A 17,821-nucleotide genomic window follows, 5' to 3' on the forward strand; every position below is an offset into this window, starting at 1 on the left:
TTAAACTAAATTTTGTTTTGGGTGCACAGTATAATAATAATTTATTTCTGTAGGCTTAGTACGAGTTGGCACATCTCGTCAACGTTGATAGATTTCGAGTGTCGAAACACTTAAACATCAGAATTAAACAGAATTTCTAAAGTTCATTGTATTAAAGTCGTTCAGTACATTACTAATGCTGTGGATTTAAACCTCTGTGGATTTAAAACTAGTGAGTTCAGGTCCAATTAATTGAAATAACGTGCAAACTGTGCAACCAACTCCGTTCGGTGTTTCCACTTGATTTCAACAAGGGCTAATCAAGAGGTGGTTCAACAAAGTCATGAAAAGCCGGCAACAGCAAAATTGGCTCTTCATCTGGTGCTGTAAATGTTCATGGGCGGCGGTAATCACTTAATGTCTGATCGCCTGCCTATTTTCTCGCTATTTTTATATATAAAAATGTTAGTATTTGGACACTCGAAATCATCAACGTTGGCGAGATGTGCAAACTCTTACTAAGCCTATTGATAGTAAGACGAGCACGTCGTAGCTTACCGCACACGGCTCACTCGCGGCACGCACCCCTCGCGCACTGGCGGCGGTTCTGTCTGTTTCTCTCTTCCTGTGGCTGTGGGATTCGCCCACTTCTATGCGCAAAACTTAGATTCATGTAAAAACAACATTTTAATAATGAAAATATAACGTATTTAACGCATGCCGTAGTACCTATACATTTGATTTTATGCGCAATATCTGTAGTTATGCATTTTTTTTTATAAATTACCTAACTTAATATTTAATTAAACGTAATAATTGAACAGTGAAATTAGGGGCATCGTAATATTATAATGATTTATTATTTTAGTGCACACCATTGCATGCTTTTGTACGAGTATTCTGTTGTAGTTATTGTCTTGTACCAATAATCCATCCGTGTTACAAGAAAACTCAGAAGTATGCAAACCGTTGTTCTGGCATATCGTAGTGTAGGTACCACATATATATACGTATTATATTGTGTGTATGTCGAGTCTAAGTATGTAGTTAGCGAACTGCGATCGCTAGGAAGTCGTTACAGCTCCGCGCCAGTTTAATGGCAGATATTAACATATTTAACGGCTGTAGGGACAGGACATCCCGATCTACATCTGGTATGAGAGCTACCCGACCCACAGTGGCGAGGGCTACGAAGGCAGGGTGTCCCGGGTGGCCCCGGACTCGCCCTACGGCGCCGCCAGCCTTAACCTCACCAATATCAGAGAGTCGGATCAGGTACGTTATATCTCTATTTTAGTAAGTAGGTACAGTTAGTTTTAACTCTGCGGAAAGGAAGACACCCCGAGACATACAATTTCTGAGTGTCCTGCGTGGTTACCTATAGTAGAGCGATAGGCATACGCGCTCGAAACCTGATTACGCGAAGGTACGGTGTCAAACGAAGGCGACTGGCACCAGGCACAGGCATAGTACGCGACAGGTCGAGATGGCACACCCGCACGTCACCCGTGCTATCTGCGAATAGGACATGATCTTTAGGAGCGGGAATCCAAGAGTTGACTCACGTGGCAGTAGCGCCTTACATCCATCTTACAGGTAAGTAGATCGATAAACCACCTTTTTCCATTCAATGACAAGCTGTATAGCCCTTAACTGCGATCTCTGCCATGTTCCCTACAATTACATCGTTGACAGACGCTCGACTCGAAAGTCCAGCTTAAGGTCCGACTAAGTTTTTTTTTACAGAAAGATCAATCAATATCAATCAGTATCAATTTAAAAGAGTTGTGGAATTTGGCAGGGTTGGTACGAGTGCAAAGTGGTGTTTCTCAACCGGTCTCCGAATCAGCACAAGAATGGCACTTGGTTCCACCTCGACGTGCACGCGCCGCCGCGCTTCTCCATCACACCGGAAGAGATTATATACGTCAATTTAGGTTTTTATACTATTTAGATCATTATCTGCATTATACTTAATTATTTTATTTATTAAGTACAGTGCTTTACCTGTCATCATCATCATCATCATCATGATCAACCCATCGCCGGCTCACTACAGAGCACGGGTCTCCTCTCAGAGTGAGAAGGGTTTTAGCCATAGTCTACCACGCTGGCCAAGTGCGGATTGGCAGACTTCACACACCTTTGAGAACATTATGGAGAACTCTCAGGCATGCAGGTTTCCTCACGATGTTTTCCTTCACCGTTAAAGCAACCTGCTAAAAACTTTACATGTACTTGAAGAAAATTCCGAAAAATTGGGGAACCGGCAGAGATTGAACCTGCATCGCTCTGGCTATCGCGGCCGTAGAGTGCCTTTAGTCCGTCTAGACTTTATAATATCATGGTCCCTTCACTGCAGATGACGAAATCTTCTATATTTATTTTTTAACAACCTAAGCGACTGGCAGTACCTGATAGCCAGAGGGATGCAGGTTCAATCTCTGACAGTCTCTGACAGTCAGAAAAATTATATTATGAACGTTTACCTACAGCATCAATATGTTTAAAGCTATTGTGGCTAATTCCATTGTACACAATCCCTAAACTAAACTAAAATGGCACGTCTAAATCTATTGCTATCCCTTTCATAATGTTGCTTGCGGAAAAGGATAGCATTAGATTTAGACCTGTTAATTTAGTTTAGTTTAGAGATTGTGTACTAGAGAATCGGCCTCATTGCTAATTGAGGACATAATTGTCCCTTTCAGTTTACAATCAAAACTGTAGAGTGGGGCTAATTCTGAGCACAACCTAATTTTAGAGTATTCGCATGCTCTTCTTACTAATGTAATATGAAAAGTACAGACACAGTTTGACAGTTTTAAATTTAATTTTTAGATGGTAAAACCCGTGATTTAGCACGCACTCGCGAACCTACAGTTTAAATTTGTATTGTGCACTAAAATTTAGAGTCTTTAAATGTGAAAGTCATGTTCCGTTCCTTTTTTAGCATTAGTAAAAAGAAAAGGATGCAGATACTCTAAATTTAGTTTAGAGAGAGACTAGAGAATCGGGGCCATCTATGATTAATCTATTTGTATAATTTTGAGGCCATTTTCAAGCCTTTCAGGCCTGAAAGCAACGATTCTGTTACATTGCTTATCTTAATTCAAATTAGTGAAGTTTCAAGACAATAGCGAGTGTTGTAACCAAGCGAAACCACTGGCGTTGTCCTAATACAACGCGATTACGCGATCATCCAAGTTCGCGCGCAATTTTACTCGTAAGAACGCGCGATCAAACATACTGATCTCGAATAGGTGTCCTAATTGGCATTCGCGTAATGATCGCGTATTCTCGTTCTATTTGACGGAAGCACGCGATGGTCGCATCGCTTACTCGCGCGATGATCGCGTAATCGCGTTGTATTAGGACAACGGACAACGCCTAGTAGTTATGGTTCCCCGGACATAAATATAATACGATGACAGTCCGTTAGTAGGTGTAGTGCAGTAGCACTGGTCCTTTAGCTTCTAAAGAATTGAACAATCAGATCTTTACGATCCAGACGCCTTGACGACTGAATGTCTCGAGGACATAATTTTCCCAAATGACAAAAGGAAAAATTCGTAGCCGTATCCATCATTCACGCAGTGAAATATTCACAAGCATAAATGTAGGTAGGTAGGTATCTACATGCCTACAAATTGCATTCCTGTAGATTATACTTCGAATTCTTTTATAGTAAACGATTTTTTTTATTATGACCACAATTCAGTATCGTTTGTGCTTCACCACGATCTCACTCATATTATTGTGTTGATCACAGATTAGAGAAGTAAAGGGGTTGATTAAATAATGATGAAACGATGCAACAATTTCCTATGTAGGTTACACGACCTTTTACTACAAAATTGTAAAATGGCTACGAACTAAAAAAGGGATATCGTAACCGCAATATTGTGACGTCCTAGCTAAAAATAGATTATGATGCAATATGTTTTTTACATATTATATTTTCAATGAATTTTGTACGACAAATTTTAAATGAAATTTGTAGAATAAATCAAATAATATAATAAATATATATTCTGGCTACGACGACGTCACAACATGGATTTTCGCTTTGTTATTTCGGATGTATTATACCTGCATTACATTTTCAACAGGCGACGCCATTATTCTTAACTGTCAAGCGGAGGGTACGCCGACCCCAGAGATTCTGTGGTACAAAGACGCAAACCCAGTGGAACCGTCGGGTACTGTGGGCATTTTCAACGACGGCACAGAACTACGAATAAGCAATATCCGACACGAGGACATCGGGGACTACACGTGTATAGCGAGGAATGGTGAGGGGCAAGTGTCGCATACAGCGCGAGTCATCATCGCTGGGGGAGCTGTCATAACCGTAAGTTCGAGGCTATCGCATACGTATAATGTACACGCAAATGACCAGTAATTAAAAATCAATTGAGTATATCCTAGTTATTAAGACGCCTGCCTCCTATTCAGGAGGTTGGGGGTTCGACCCCGGGCAGGCATCTCTTAACTTTTCGAAGTTACGTGCATTTTAAACAGTTAAATATCACTTTCTTTAATGGTGAAGGAAAACATCGCAAGGAAACTCTGCCTGCGTGTGCCTGAGAGTTAGCCATAATATTATGTGTGAAGTCCTCAAACGTGTGTGAAGTCTGCCGATCCGCACTTGGCCAGGCGCGGTGGAATGTCACCTTATCCTTCTGAGAAGAGCTGCGTGTTCAGTAGTGAGCTGGTGATGGATTGATGATGATGATGATGACTGATGAGTCACTAGAACAGAGCAGTGATTGGCTTCCTGGCTAGCAATAAAAAAAAAAATTCTCTTTTAAATTTTATTCTAGTACTTACTTAAAATCTAAGTTTTTCTCATACTCAGTTCATTTGGATAAACTGTATTTACTATTTAATACACATTCTCCTCAATGCAAATTAATGTTTAATTTTTTGGTAGGTTTTTTAATAGTTTGGTTGCTAAAGAATAACCTACAGTACGAATAATCTCATTTTTATTTAATTTAATTCACTTTTTTTGCAGATTATTATGTATGTTCTGTTATTTTCAGATGCCACCAACGAACCAAACAAAGCTTGAAGGAGAGAAAGTTCAGTTTTCATGCGAAGCTAAGGCGTTACCTGGCAACGTAACTGTGAAGTGGTTTCGGGAAGGGGCTCCGGTGGCCGAGGTCGCGGCACTTGAGACCAGGGTGACAATCAGGCGAGATGGAGCCCTGGTCATAAACCCGGTGGCCGCGGACGACTCTGGGCAGTATCTGTGCGAGGTGTCCAACGGCATTGGTGACCCGCAAAGTGCATCTGCTTATTTGAATGTTGAATGTGAGATCTTGCCTTGTCATTTATATTCTATCCTTACGATTAATGGGTGGTAGATAGTTTTGTTTGTCGCCTCGTTTGCTTTTAGCGTTTCATTTGTAACCTAACAACTTTTTTCAAGATCAGAATGATATTGTTATTAGAAGTGTAATTACTGATGAATATTAAAAAACTGGTCAGATGCGAGTCTGACTCGCACACGAAGGGTTCCGGACAATCGTACAGGAAATAACACTAAGTTTTTTTATAATTTAATGGCAGCCATTTAAAAAGATTAGTATTTGTTGCTATAGTATTTGGCAATGAAAATTTCAACTTTCTACCTATTATGGTTCACGAGATAGGTACAGACAGACGGAGGGACAGTGGAGGCTTAGTAATAGGGTCCCTTTGGCACCCTTCGGGTACGGAGCCCTAAAAGTTAACATAAATCAAATCAAATCCTACTCATTTAAGATATGCTGAGTCATCAAATATTTTGGTTTTAAAAAGAAGTAGGTATCCTGAATAGAACGGAATTCATTATCTAAAACCAAATGATTTTTCAGATCCCGCGAAGGTGACTTTTACGCCAACAGTACAATACCTACCGTTCCGCTTGGCAGGCGTAGTACAATGTTACATAAAGGCAAACCCACCTCTTCAATATGTTACGTGGACGAAGGATAAAAGACTGCTAGAACCTTATCAAACAAAAGACATAGTAATCATGAACAACGGTTCGCTGCTGTTTACACGCGTCAACCAGAACCATCAGGGTCGTTATACGTGTACTCCATACAACGCTCAAGGCACGCAAGGATCCTCAGGTGAATGAAAAAAATCATCATCGTCATCATGATCAAACCATCGCCAACCTACTACTGGGGACAGTCCGCCGAGCTGGCCAAGTGCGGATTGGTAGAATTCACACACCTTTGAGAATCATAGAAAACTCTCAAGCGTGCAGGTTGCCTTACTATGTTATTCTTCACCGTTATAGCAAGTGATATTTAATTACTTACTTAAAACGCACATGACTTCTTAAAGTAATAGCCAATACTAGCCTATCATGTCACTATTTCACGAATTAAGAAATGCATTATATAAATAACCTTGTTAATAATTTATTGAACCAATAAATTTATTATGAACATGCTTTTAGGTCCGATGGAAGTGTTAGTTCGAAAACCACCAGTGTTCACGGTAGAACCAGAGCCTTTGTATCAGAGAAAAGTGAGTAATAACAAATGAACTTTTTTTTTTTATATAAAGAATATTAGCCATGTAAATGACTAATATTCCCCTTTCCTCTCCAACTAAGCGTGAAACGGGCGGGGTTTGAACCGTCGACCTTCCGGTTTTCACTCCAAGCTTGTGCTGGGAGTAGGTACGACAATAGTGCAACGGGCGGGGTTTGAACCGTCGACCTTCCAGTTTTCACTCCAAGCTTGTGCTAGGAGTAGGTACGACAATAGTGCAACGGGCGGGGTTTGAACCGTCGACCTTCCGGTTTTCACTCCAAGCTTGTGCTTGGAGTAGGTACGACAATAGTGCAATGGGCGGTAGTGCAACGGGCGGGGTTTGAACCGTCGACCTTCCGGTTTTCGCTCCAAGCTTGTGCTGGGAGTAGGTACGACAATAGTGCAACGGGCGGGGTTTGAACCGTCGACCTTCCGGTTTTCACTCCAAGATTGTGCTAGAAGTAGGTACGACAATAGTGCAACGGGCGGGGTTTGAACCGTCGACCTTCGTGGTTTTCACTCCAAGCTTGTGCTAGGAGTAGGTACGACAATAGTGCAACGGGCGGGGTTTGAACCGTCGACCTTCGTGGTTTTCACTCCAAGCTTGTGCTAGGAGTAGGTACGACAATAGTGCAACGGGCGGGGTTTGAACCGTCGACCTTCCGGTTTTCACTCCAAGCTTGTGCTGGGAGTAGGTACGACAATAGTGCAACGGGCGGGGTTTGAATCGTCGACCTTCCGGTTTTCACTCCAAGCTTGTGCTAGGAGTAGGTACGACAATAGTGCAACGGGCGGAAAATAAAAAAAATTACTGAGAAGTAACCCTAACAGCGATCACGCACTTATCCGATCCGAATCCGTGAAAATACGGATATAAAAAATATCTACGACATATTATGTCATAAGCTGCTACCCAAATAGTTCGTAAAACAAAAAGGAACGTATTTTCACGGACTCGGATCGGATGAGTGCGTGATCGCTCTAACACGCTCCCTAGCGCTTACATTTGAATACCAACCAATTAAACTGAAATTATGTAGACACATCACGTTCGAGGAACAAATATGTAGTATCTGTGGTTTGTTAGATTTCTGTAATAAGAAGTTTGAAAGTTATACCGTACCGAGTTTTGTGTGTATGTCTTTGAGCCCATATTACTTTCTACACATTTTACAGAAGTCTGGAGAATCACAGACACAGCTGATATTTGTTTCTAGAACGTGTCTAGATTGAGTTTGACAGGTTAATATTCAAATAAGAATCAAATTACGTTTGTATAGAAAGCGCCGAGGAGCGCGTAATGTTCCAGTACCCGGCAGGAAATATTGTACATCGACCTTTAGAAAGAGATAGCGGCTTCGTAGAGCGTTGTCTCTGTGATTGAGACCGACAAAAAGTCACATAGGTATGAGTGACAGAGATAACGCTCTACGAAGCCGAAATCTGTTTCTAGAGGTCGATGTACAATATTTCTTGCTTGATGTATTGACATTCCAACGATTTAAATAAATGAAATGAAAATGATGAAATGAAGAAATGAGTAATTGAAGTCATAATAAATGTAAATGACGTAGGTACTTACCTATATTTAGGTGGGCGAGTCGGTAGAGATGCATTGCGAGGCGCAAGAGGCAGAGGGTACGCAGCGCCCGAGCGTGGTGTGGCGCCGTCGGGATGGTCTCCCGCTGCAGAAGAGTCGCGTGCGAGCGCTCGGGGGCAACGTTACCATCGACACGCTGCGACGACAGGACTTCGGGATATACCAGTGCGTCGCATCCAACGAGGTGAGTGATAAAGATTACATCAATTTTGAAATCTGTGAAAAATGCTAGTCTGTGTCTGTCCGTCGTTTCGTTTTAACAGTCCATCTATTTAACTGATTTTGACAAAATTTAGTAAAGAGGTAGATTACACCCGGGGACGGATATAGGCTGCTTTTTAGGGTTCCGTACCTCAAAGGGAAAAAGGTACCTTTAAGGATCACTTCGTTGTCTGTCTGTGTGTTTCGTCTGTTGTATCTGTCAAGAAAACCTATAGGGTACTTCCCGTTGATATAGAAACATTAAATTTGGCAAAGTAAAGGAAAAAATCCGAAAACCGTGAATTTGTAGTTACATCTCAAGAAAAAAAAATGTGTTCATGCACAAATAATTATATTTTCTAAGTAAAATAACTATACCAAGTGGGGTGTCAGATTTTTATTTTATTTTCATACATAATAGTTTTTCATTTATCGTACAAAATGTCGAAAAAAATACCCGAGTACGGAACCCTCGTTGCGCAAGTCGGCGATGTGTAATACAATCATAGTCACACTGACTTCGTGAAGAAAGTACAACGTGTCTGTACTATAGTACAGACACGTTATGGCTCAACTTTGTTATACTAATGTTATATTAACGTTAACGTTATATTAATGGCTCAACTACACAGTATACTGTGTAGTTGAGCCATTATGAACGTACGAACTGATTCAAAAATTATAACGATCGCTAGGGTTGTGAGAATGCCTCAATAAAGGGATGCCGTTCGGACGCAGGTAGCTAAGTGGTAATTCAGGTAGGGTAGCTAGGTATCGACAAATCCTTTTTTTACTGTTACACTCAACAGCAGAGCATCTGTTCCAGTTCCATAAGGCCTGTAAGTGCGAGTGAGAGATCTGATAAAAAAAAATTATGACTCAGTTCGCAAGTTCATAACGGCTCAACTATAATTTAACTAGCTTATGCCCGCAACTTCGTCCGCGTGGACTACAGAAATTTCAAACCCCTATTTCACCCCTTTAGGGGTTGAATTTTGAGAAATCCTTTCTTAGCGGATGTCTACGTTATAATAGCTATCTGCATGCCAAATTTCAACCCGATCCGTCCAGTAGTTTGAGCTGTGCGTTGATAGATCAGTCAGTCAGTCAGTCAGTCAATCACCTTTTCCTTTTATATATTTAGATTATGGGCAGGGGCAACCAGGCTCGGACTTTTTGATGACGTTTAATTTTAAGTTGGTACCTAAGGTTTATTTAAGTTTGTATGTTTTATTTTAATATTTTTAAGTACTTTTAATTTAGATTTTAGTTTATTTAATAGAATTGTGTTATTATTTAATTATTGTTATTATTAAACTAGGTGGCAACAATAGTAGCAGACACGCAACTCGTGATCGAGGGCACGCAGCCGCACGCGCCGTACAACGTGTCGGGTACGGCGACGGAGTTCCAGGTATGAATCTATAATATATAATAAGTAAGTACCTGGATTACTTACTCGTAATACCTACATGTAGCATAACCCTTATGTGAGGAATTGGGTATCTATCAGGCTTCGTAATGGCATTGAGCGCTCTGTAGTCTCCATACGGCTTCATATTTCCATCTTTCCTAGGTACGATGTGTCAGAGATCTCTGAACGTGTAGTGGACTCGCCCACGCACTCTTAGGCTGAGATCTATAGAGGGCACTTTGACTTTGCTCAGACTTGAGTTTCAGTTAATACGAGACAGACTTATGCCAGCGGTATAACGCTGTCTCGTTTTAACAGTGCCTTAAGTCTGAGCAAAGTCAAACTACGCTCTAAAAATCTTAGCCTTAGACGGTCGGAAAATACCGAAATTCTTCTCTTAGCTTTTAAATCGGTCCGGTGGCAACGGCCTTAGGCATATACCGGGGGACCCGTAGTCTCGATGTCCAGCATCTCACTTCGACTGTCGAGCGAATTGGTTAATCGAACTGGGATTGCGATAAGTAGGTAATAGGTATTTGCTTCAAGTAGTATTGGAAGTGAACTCTCCATTACTTGTATTTCATGGTTCCAGGTGACGCTGCGCTGGCAGCCCGGCTACGCGGGAGGGCCCGACTACAAGCAGGACTACACCATCTGGTACCGCGAGGCCGGCTTCTCGGAGTGGACCAAGGTTCCCGTCACGCCCTCTGGTGCTACTTCTGTAAGTCATTTAGATAAAGTCCATTTAATTCCCGGCAGGGGTTTGGAATTTTATAATTTCTACATTTCTGGTCTGTTCTGATCTGGCTTCGGCCGTGGCTAGTTACCACCCTACCGGCTAAGCCGTGCCGCCAAGCGATTTAGCGTTCCGGTACCATACCCCCAGTGGAGTGCAATTCATAGAAGCATGAAAGTACTGCTTACCCTAGTTGAAATGACCAGTGCTCATTTTTCTTTATGACCTGCCATTTAGCAGGTCTATATAAGGTGTATCTAAGGCCTATCTTACTAATGCTTACCCTGGCTTCAAACTCTGTGCACGCCACTGCATACCCCCATACATACCATACGGGTTAGCCCGATTCCATTTTCGACTGCATCATCACTTACCATCAGGTGAGATTGCAGTTAAGTGCTAACTTGTATCTGAATAATAATAAAAGTCCTTGGCTTTTCGCATCCAATATCAGCCAAGCACAGCCTAGCAGATAGAGCGATGGTATAGGGCGCGCCTGTAACGAACTCCTTATTAGACGACATTATCAGAGGCCCTAGTGTAACGTCGAAGCGAAGGGACAAAAACTTTTCCGTCCATACTAAATGATAGATTTACGCACATGTTTCGCTAATTTGGAAAGTGACACTCTGTGCAAAACGAAGGCGTGACATGATACCCTTTTATTATGTTGATGCCTTGTCCTTTCCTGATAAGTTTTTTTTTGTTAGTTTCAAGACTTACTTACCAAAATAAAACTTTTCTTGTTCTAGGTCACAATAAACCGTCTACAACCGGGGACCACCTACGAGTTTCAAGTCAACAGTAAAAATACTATTGGAGAGGGAATGATGAGTAAAGCGATTACAATAAGAACTCTGGGTAGGTTTCTCATCCTACTCGAGATCCTGTCATTTTGTGTAATATTTAGGTTTTAAAAAACACATTGTATCTAATTCTATTATGTACATAATCGCTATAGTCTAAACTAGTGCTTTAATTTCTTCAGGGAGCATTGTGAAAGGGATAGCAATACGTAGATACAGGAAAATTAACAAAGACTAAATTAAAAAAGATTTAGGTAAAATTAAAAAGAATAAATTAAAAAGGTTTAGGTATTTTTATGATTCTTGCTGTAATAACATTTTAGTTTTTACTATTACTAACACTACTAACATTTTGTAGATGTAGGAGCGAAACCAAAGGCGGCTCCCACGGCTCCGGGTCCAGTTGATGAAAAAGTATTTCAGAACGCGCCTGAAGGCTCTGGTACTAACCTAACGCTAACTTACCAACGCTTTTTAACCATCTCGTCTCATAGAGTTAGTTTCTAGATTAAGCCTCAGAGCCTCAATAGCTCAATCGGTAAAGGAGTGGACTGAAAACCAAAAGGTCGACGGTTCAAAACCCGCCCGTTGCACTATTGTGGTACCTACTCCTAGCACAAGCCTGACGCTTAGTTGGAGAGGAATGGGGAATATTAGTCATTTAATATGGCTAATATTCTTAAAAAAAAATTAAAAAAAAATTATATATTTAGGTGACCGAAATTAATAATAAATAATCAATGTATCATATGTCGATAAATTTATGGTCTTACGTCTTATTAGCAGTGAGTTTATGGTCTGTTGACAAACAACATCGATAAGCTACCGTTAGTACCTACTATTAATTTTGGTAGTTAGAGTAAGTATAAGGTATAGTTAGAGTTAGGGTATAAAGAACGATAGAAAATGCATTTAATCCAGAGAAATGCCACAAATATAAACTTAAGCCGCGTACAGACTGATGCAATGTGACATTGTTACAAATTCCCATAGTGTGGACGTCGACGCGCACGAACCGTGCCTTTGACGCACGATTCGTGCATAGGTGCATTCGGGCAAATTCTTGCATTGCATGGTACACTGCATGTTACGTCTTATGCACCAATCTGTACGCAGCATTAGATATTTAATGTGGGCTGACTATCGTGAGCAAGTGCATTTTATTGGATAGTTATTTTATATTGTATTTTTTTATATTTTCGTTACAGTACACGGCAGAAAATAATGTTTATCAACCTTTAGAAAGAGACAGCAGTTTTGTAGAGCATTGTCTCTGTTGTTGACACCGACAAAACCTAACATAGGTATGAGTGACAGAGTCAATGCTCTACAAAGCCGAAATCTCATTCTAAAGATCGATGTACATTATTTTCTGCCGCGTATTGTACTTACTTTTCTCTTCTGCTCCATTTGTAATCCGTGATCAATAAAGATTTTACTTATTTATTTATTTATTTAATACTAATGTACCTACCAAAAATGTTATGTTTGTCTGTGACACCACCCAGAATGCTTGTACTTAGTTACAGTACAGTCTATAACATTCTTGCAAATGCACATACAATGGAAGCGTCACATGCGAAAGAAATTTCTGAAAGTTCTTTCTTAGTAGAGGGTCTACGATAGACAAACTGTATGCAAGATTTCAAGTTTCTAGATCCAGTGATTTAAGCTGAGCTTTAATATGTCAGTCAGTCATATCCCTTGATATGAATGGATAATCTAATAATTTAAAACTGACTGCCCATCCCAAACCCTTGGATCTAAAAAGCTGAAAAAGTGAAGTGAAGTGTTTCGATTAGGATACTAGTCTATGACCTGCATGCTACTGCTAGTAATAAAACTTGATATAGAAAGCGCCCCGGGCGCGCGGACGGGCCGCTTTGAAAAACAAAATGCATGGGCATTCTATGGAACGAACAGGCGCGCCGTGAGTGCTTTTTTTTCTTTCATTTGTAGACTAGTGAGCGCTTGGCTGCAATCAGACTTGCTGGCGAGTGATGATGCAGCCTAGAGCGCGCTTGCCTAGAAGATGCCCATTCGCTCTCACACACTCTTGGATTGAAAGTACCCTTATTACAAGTGGAAGGCGAAAACTGATGCTGGAAGGGTGTTCCATATCCTTGCGGTTCGAAACGAGGAAGCAAATCGCTTCGTTATTGTCTGTGGAATTGCGACTACGTGCGGCTGTAGACCTTGACGATGCCTTGCTTGTTGTATCTTGTCTGATTCCATAGTGCCCCATACATTTTGTCTTCATCGCTCCGCTGTGTGCCCGGGCGCTTGATATATCAAGTCCCTTACACGACTTGGCTGTGCAGGTCCGAAGTCGGGTCCGCCGCGCAACCTGACGGTGACGGAAGTGCACAACGGCTTCCTCATCACGTGGCAGGCGCCGCTGGAGCGTGCGCAGCTGGTGCAATACTACACCATCAAGTACCGCACCGACGCGCAGTGGAAGACCCTCAACCGGGGGCAGATCCGCCCAGAGGAGACCAGCTATTTGGGTGATAAGCTTCTCATAACTATTATTCATAGCTCTCACTATCATCATCATCATCCATTCATCGCAGGCTCAATACTGAGCACCGGTCTACTCTCAGAATGAGAAGGGCTTAGAGTTTAGACCATGACCAAGGGCGGATTCGCAGACTTCACACATCTTTGAGAACATTATGGTGAATTCTCAGGGAAGCAGAGGTACCGTCACGATGTTGTATCAACTATCTTGTTTTTTTTTTTAATTCGTAGTTTAGTAGTAGTGTTACTAGAGATGATGTAAGGATTCTAGCGATACCCGATACATCTAAATTTCAGGCATTTAGAAGTTACGGTGGAATAAAGAACTTTATATACATACATGAACCTAGAAAACGAAAAATGATGTTTCCACACCCACAGTAGTTTTAAAAGACCTATTCAACGATACCCCACACTACGGGTTAGACGACAAAAAAAATATCCCCACTTTGCATGTAGGGGAGCTACCCCAAAAAAATATATATTTATCAAAATTTTATTTCACCACTTTGTTAGCGTGATTACTATTTATACCCATGCCAAATCACAGATTTCTAGCACTAATAGTCTCTGAGATTAACCGAGGACGGACGGCCGGACAGAACGGACGGACATGGCGAAACTATAAGGGTTCCTTGTTTACTACGGAACCCTAAAAAGGAACCTGGAGGATCACTTCGTTGTCTGTCTGTCTGTCGTGTCTGTCAAGGAACCTACATGTGTTGTCCCGTTGACCTAAAATCATAAAATTTGGCAGGTCTACCTACCTGCCAAATTTTATGGTCAACGGTCAACGGTCAGTCTTATAACAGACATAAAATGTCTTCATGAACAAATAATTAGTATTTTCAACTTTTAAATTATGATTACTATAGCAAGTGGGGTATCATTATGAAAGGGCTTTTTCTAAAACTGATTTTTATTTATTTTTATGCATAATAGTTTTTGATTCATCATGCAAAATGTCGAAAAAATACGACTGTAGTAAGGAACCCTCGGTGCGCAAGTCTGACGCGCACTTGGCCGGTTCTTTTAGTTCAAATTTCGACTTCAACATCTATTGATCTTCCGATAGTAACCTACCCACTGACATTAATTCAGTTGGCTGGCCTTGGCCCTTGACAACTACGAGTTAGTCAGAACGGATATATCCAAGAATGCGTAGGTGCGGACTGCTACGCAGTGCTACGAACTGTAGACTACATAAATAATTAATAAATTTAATTTTGTAGAGCGCTATCTAATCTAAGTATCTGTTCTTTTCTCGCGGTTTCTATCTTCTGTTTTACTCATCACCGAGTACGAATTCTAATGCTGTGTAATATGAATGTAACAAGTGTGTAAACCAGCCCAGAGTGAAGAAAGAAAGAAATTAATGTCTGTGACATGCCTAAATTTACCTAATGTTAAGATTTACGCCGGACCGGAGTACCTACGCATAGAGTGAAAAGACAGTTTTAAAATCGAATAAAATTCATTGTTTTCTTCTATTTCAGTTAAGAACCTAGTAGGCGGACGGACCTATTACTTTCGTGTGTTGGCCAACTCGGCGACCAGCTACGAGAGTTCCGACGAGGTGAAGTTCCCGGTGCCCGCGCGAGTGAAGCACAAAGCGATCACGGCCGGAGTGGTGGGCGGCATATTGTTTTTCATTGTTGCCATCATACTGTCTGTTTGCGCGGTGAAGATTTGCAATAAGCGTAAACGACGCAAACAGGAGAAAGGTGAGGATCGCGGGAGAAGCGGCCGCCAGCCCGCTCCCGACGCGCGTCACTGACCGAACGTAGACACTGTTCGGCTAGAAGTGTGGATTTTGAAATAGAGCCGAATAGCATACCCGAGTTACTTTAAATAGATACAGTGTGAAAACAGTTTTCTTTCTGTAAGCCTGTTCAGGCTTGCGTGACAGATGCACGGTGGCGTCCGCAAACACATTGAATAAAATTAAATCTATTAATCATAATCAAAAATCATACTTAAGTACTTAAATTCATCATAATACAAACAAGCTGAATAGAATATTGGTCGCCCGAAAAAATTAATTTACAATAATTATTGGATATTACATAAATGCAGGATATTCATCCTGCATTTACATCCTGCAGAACACAAAACAAGGATTAGATATGGTTTTTTTTCTTAAAATCATCGGAAATCCTCCGATTTGTGTCAGAGTTCTTTTTTGGGTATTATATTTTGTTAGTCTCTTTCATTATTTATTTACAGTTTGTTTTTTTATTATTATTTTATTAGATATGGTTAATACCACAAGTGTTTTGTGATTCCAAAATTATTTAATTAAATTTTACTAAGTCCTATAAAATAATACAAACCTATTATAAACATGTTATCGAACTTAACAGTCAATGTGTTTGCTCAGGCTCTTAGCCAATGGTCATTTAAAAATTACCACGCCGCGTACATCCGTCGTACAAACCAAGGCTATGTATTATAATATTAAGCTTTATTGAATGAGAAATCGAAAACTTTTTCACACCTAACAATTACCATTGACCATATTGTCGGTGACGAAGCAAATCACATCACAATACAAAAATTCATTAATTTTTTCGTCACTTTTGCCGTAGATGATCATATTCCATATAAAAGCACTTCACGCTTTTACGTTTTCTTTAACTTTTGCCTGATGTTCAGAAAAGTTGACGCATGTTTTGTGTACTTATTTTGTTTTTTTAATTATGCCTACTTAGGACCAATATAATTATGCTTACTATTGATGTAGAAACAATTATGCTTTCTACTGATGTAGAAAAAAAATATTTTTTATAACAAGTTTTGTCATTATACTAATTTTGGTTTGGTTGCTTGATTTCATGAGTGGTTTTATAGTTTGTGTGAGTATTTATATCTCTGTATGACATGATATAAAAATTATTTATGAATATATTATGTACAATTAATATACCTATAATGTACATAACAGAATAAACAATACAATTGATTCAAACTGTCGGCTTTGGTTGCTTTGCTACTACTTGAGTATTAATTAGTATGAAGCTGCCAAATTCAAGTTCAATAATGTAATTTACGCGTAGTAGTCAGTCAAGAGTACACTTCATTTTGCTTTATTTAAAAGGAATTATGTTTACCTATCTAATACTCAAACATAATTCACGCCGTTTTATTTTAATCGTCATTAACGAAAAGGGCTTATCGGAAATTGGATTCTTTGGACAATGGCAAAATGAATACAAACAGATTTTGCTCATGTTCAATTCAGCATATAGATTCAGTAGGTAGATCTGCTGTACAGTTGAAGTTTACAACTCAGTAGAGGAATTGTTTTTAATTTCTTGAAATAAGTAATTATACATATTACACCTATACGTGCCTACTTTGGATTGTATATTAGTTGGATCTATTTATCTTATCCAATGTACTTAGCATATATTTTATCAAATATTAGACATAGGTGCAAAATAACAGTGTCATCGCTCATTGAAATAATACGACAGATAAGAAAGCGGCGCGTAGAGGCGCGGAGACGCGCTACGATTGGTTGGCCGTAACTTCACGACACAGTGTTTGCAGATTTTGATAATGCCTCAATTTCCGATAAGCTTGGCCTTCAAGTTGACAATATGGTGTGCGTTGTGGGGCGGTATGAGTGGTGTTGGTGCGGTGCGGGCGGGGCGGGCGCGGCCGCTGGCGGCTGAACGGCTCACTGCACTGCGTTTATCCTCAGAAATTATTCGGTTGCAGCATACAACATGGTAGCCGCGCGACTCACCGACCTTCGCGCCGCAGACAGCACTCAAGTGCCTTTTAAAAAGTGAGTCTCACATATGCATTATATTATGTACCTACCTACCTATTAGCCAGTCGTAAATTTTGATTAATCTCACAAACCTTGAGTAAATTGAGAGTATATTAACATAGCTATTACCGCCTCTATCTCTTGGCCTACTGCACTGTTTTGGTGATTGAATCACAAGTAAAGGCTATTTTATTTAATTAGGTAGGTTTTCCGCGGTAGCGAGTTCTAGCTAGCTAGCTAGCTTCTGT

The 17,821-nt window shown here is 40.4% G+C and overlaps 1 protein-coding gene across 10 annotated transcripts in view; it reads left to right on the forward strand.

The window, feature by feature from the left end:
- The window catches only part of tutl (immunoglobulin superfamily member turtle), an 82,164-nt gene that overhangs the window by 57,052 nt on the left and 7,291 nt on the right, over positions 1 to 17,821 (forward strand). For 6 of the 10 annotated variants that reach the window (XM_069500262.1, XM_069500264.1, XM_069500265.1 and 3 more), the window contains 14 exons: positions 1,108 to 1,254; positions 1,781 to 1,916; positions 4,092 to 4,333; positions 5,028 to 5,298; positions 5,844 to 6,104; positions 6,440 to 6,510; positions 8,111 to 8,302; positions 9,641 to 9,733; positions 10,326 to 10,454; positions 11,222 to 11,330; positions 11,634 to 11,717; positions 13,597 to 13,782; positions 15,292 to 15,519; positions 17,519 to 17,588. In XM_069500262.1, coding sequence (XP_069356363.1) covers positions 1,108 to 1,254; positions 1,781 to 1,916; positions 4,092 to 4,333; positions 5,028 to 5,298; positions 5,844 to 6,104; positions 6,440 to 6,510; positions 8,111 to 8,302; positions 9,641 to 9,733; positions 10,326 to 10,454; positions 11,222 to 11,330; positions 11,634 to 11,717; positions 13,597 to 13,782; positions 15,292 to 15,519; positions 17,519 to 17,588 — 2,219 coding nt within the window. Of the gene's footprint in view, positions 1 to 1,107; positions 1,255 to 1,780; positions 1,917 to 4,091; positions 4,334 to 5,027; positions 5,299 to 5,843; positions 6,105 to 6,439; positions 6,511 to 8,110; positions 8,303 to 9,640; positions 9,734 to 10,325; positions 10,455 to 11,221; positions 11,331 to 11,633; positions 11,718 to 13,596; positions 13,783 to 15,291; positions 15,520 to 17,501; positions 17,595 to 17,821 lie in introns of all 10 variants that reach the window. The other 4 variants (XR_011237023.1, XR_011237024.1, XM_069500268.1 and 1 more) reach the window with 4 other exon arrangements.

The sequence above is a fragment of the Maniola hyperantus genome, chromosome 8 (assembly GCF_902806685.2).
Source record: "Maniola hyperantus chromosome 8, iAphHyp1.2, whole genome shotgun sequence".
In the NCBI taxonomy this organism is placed as follows: Eukaryota; Metazoa; Arthropoda; class Insecta; order Lepidoptera; family Nymphalidae; genus Maniola; species Maniola hyperantus.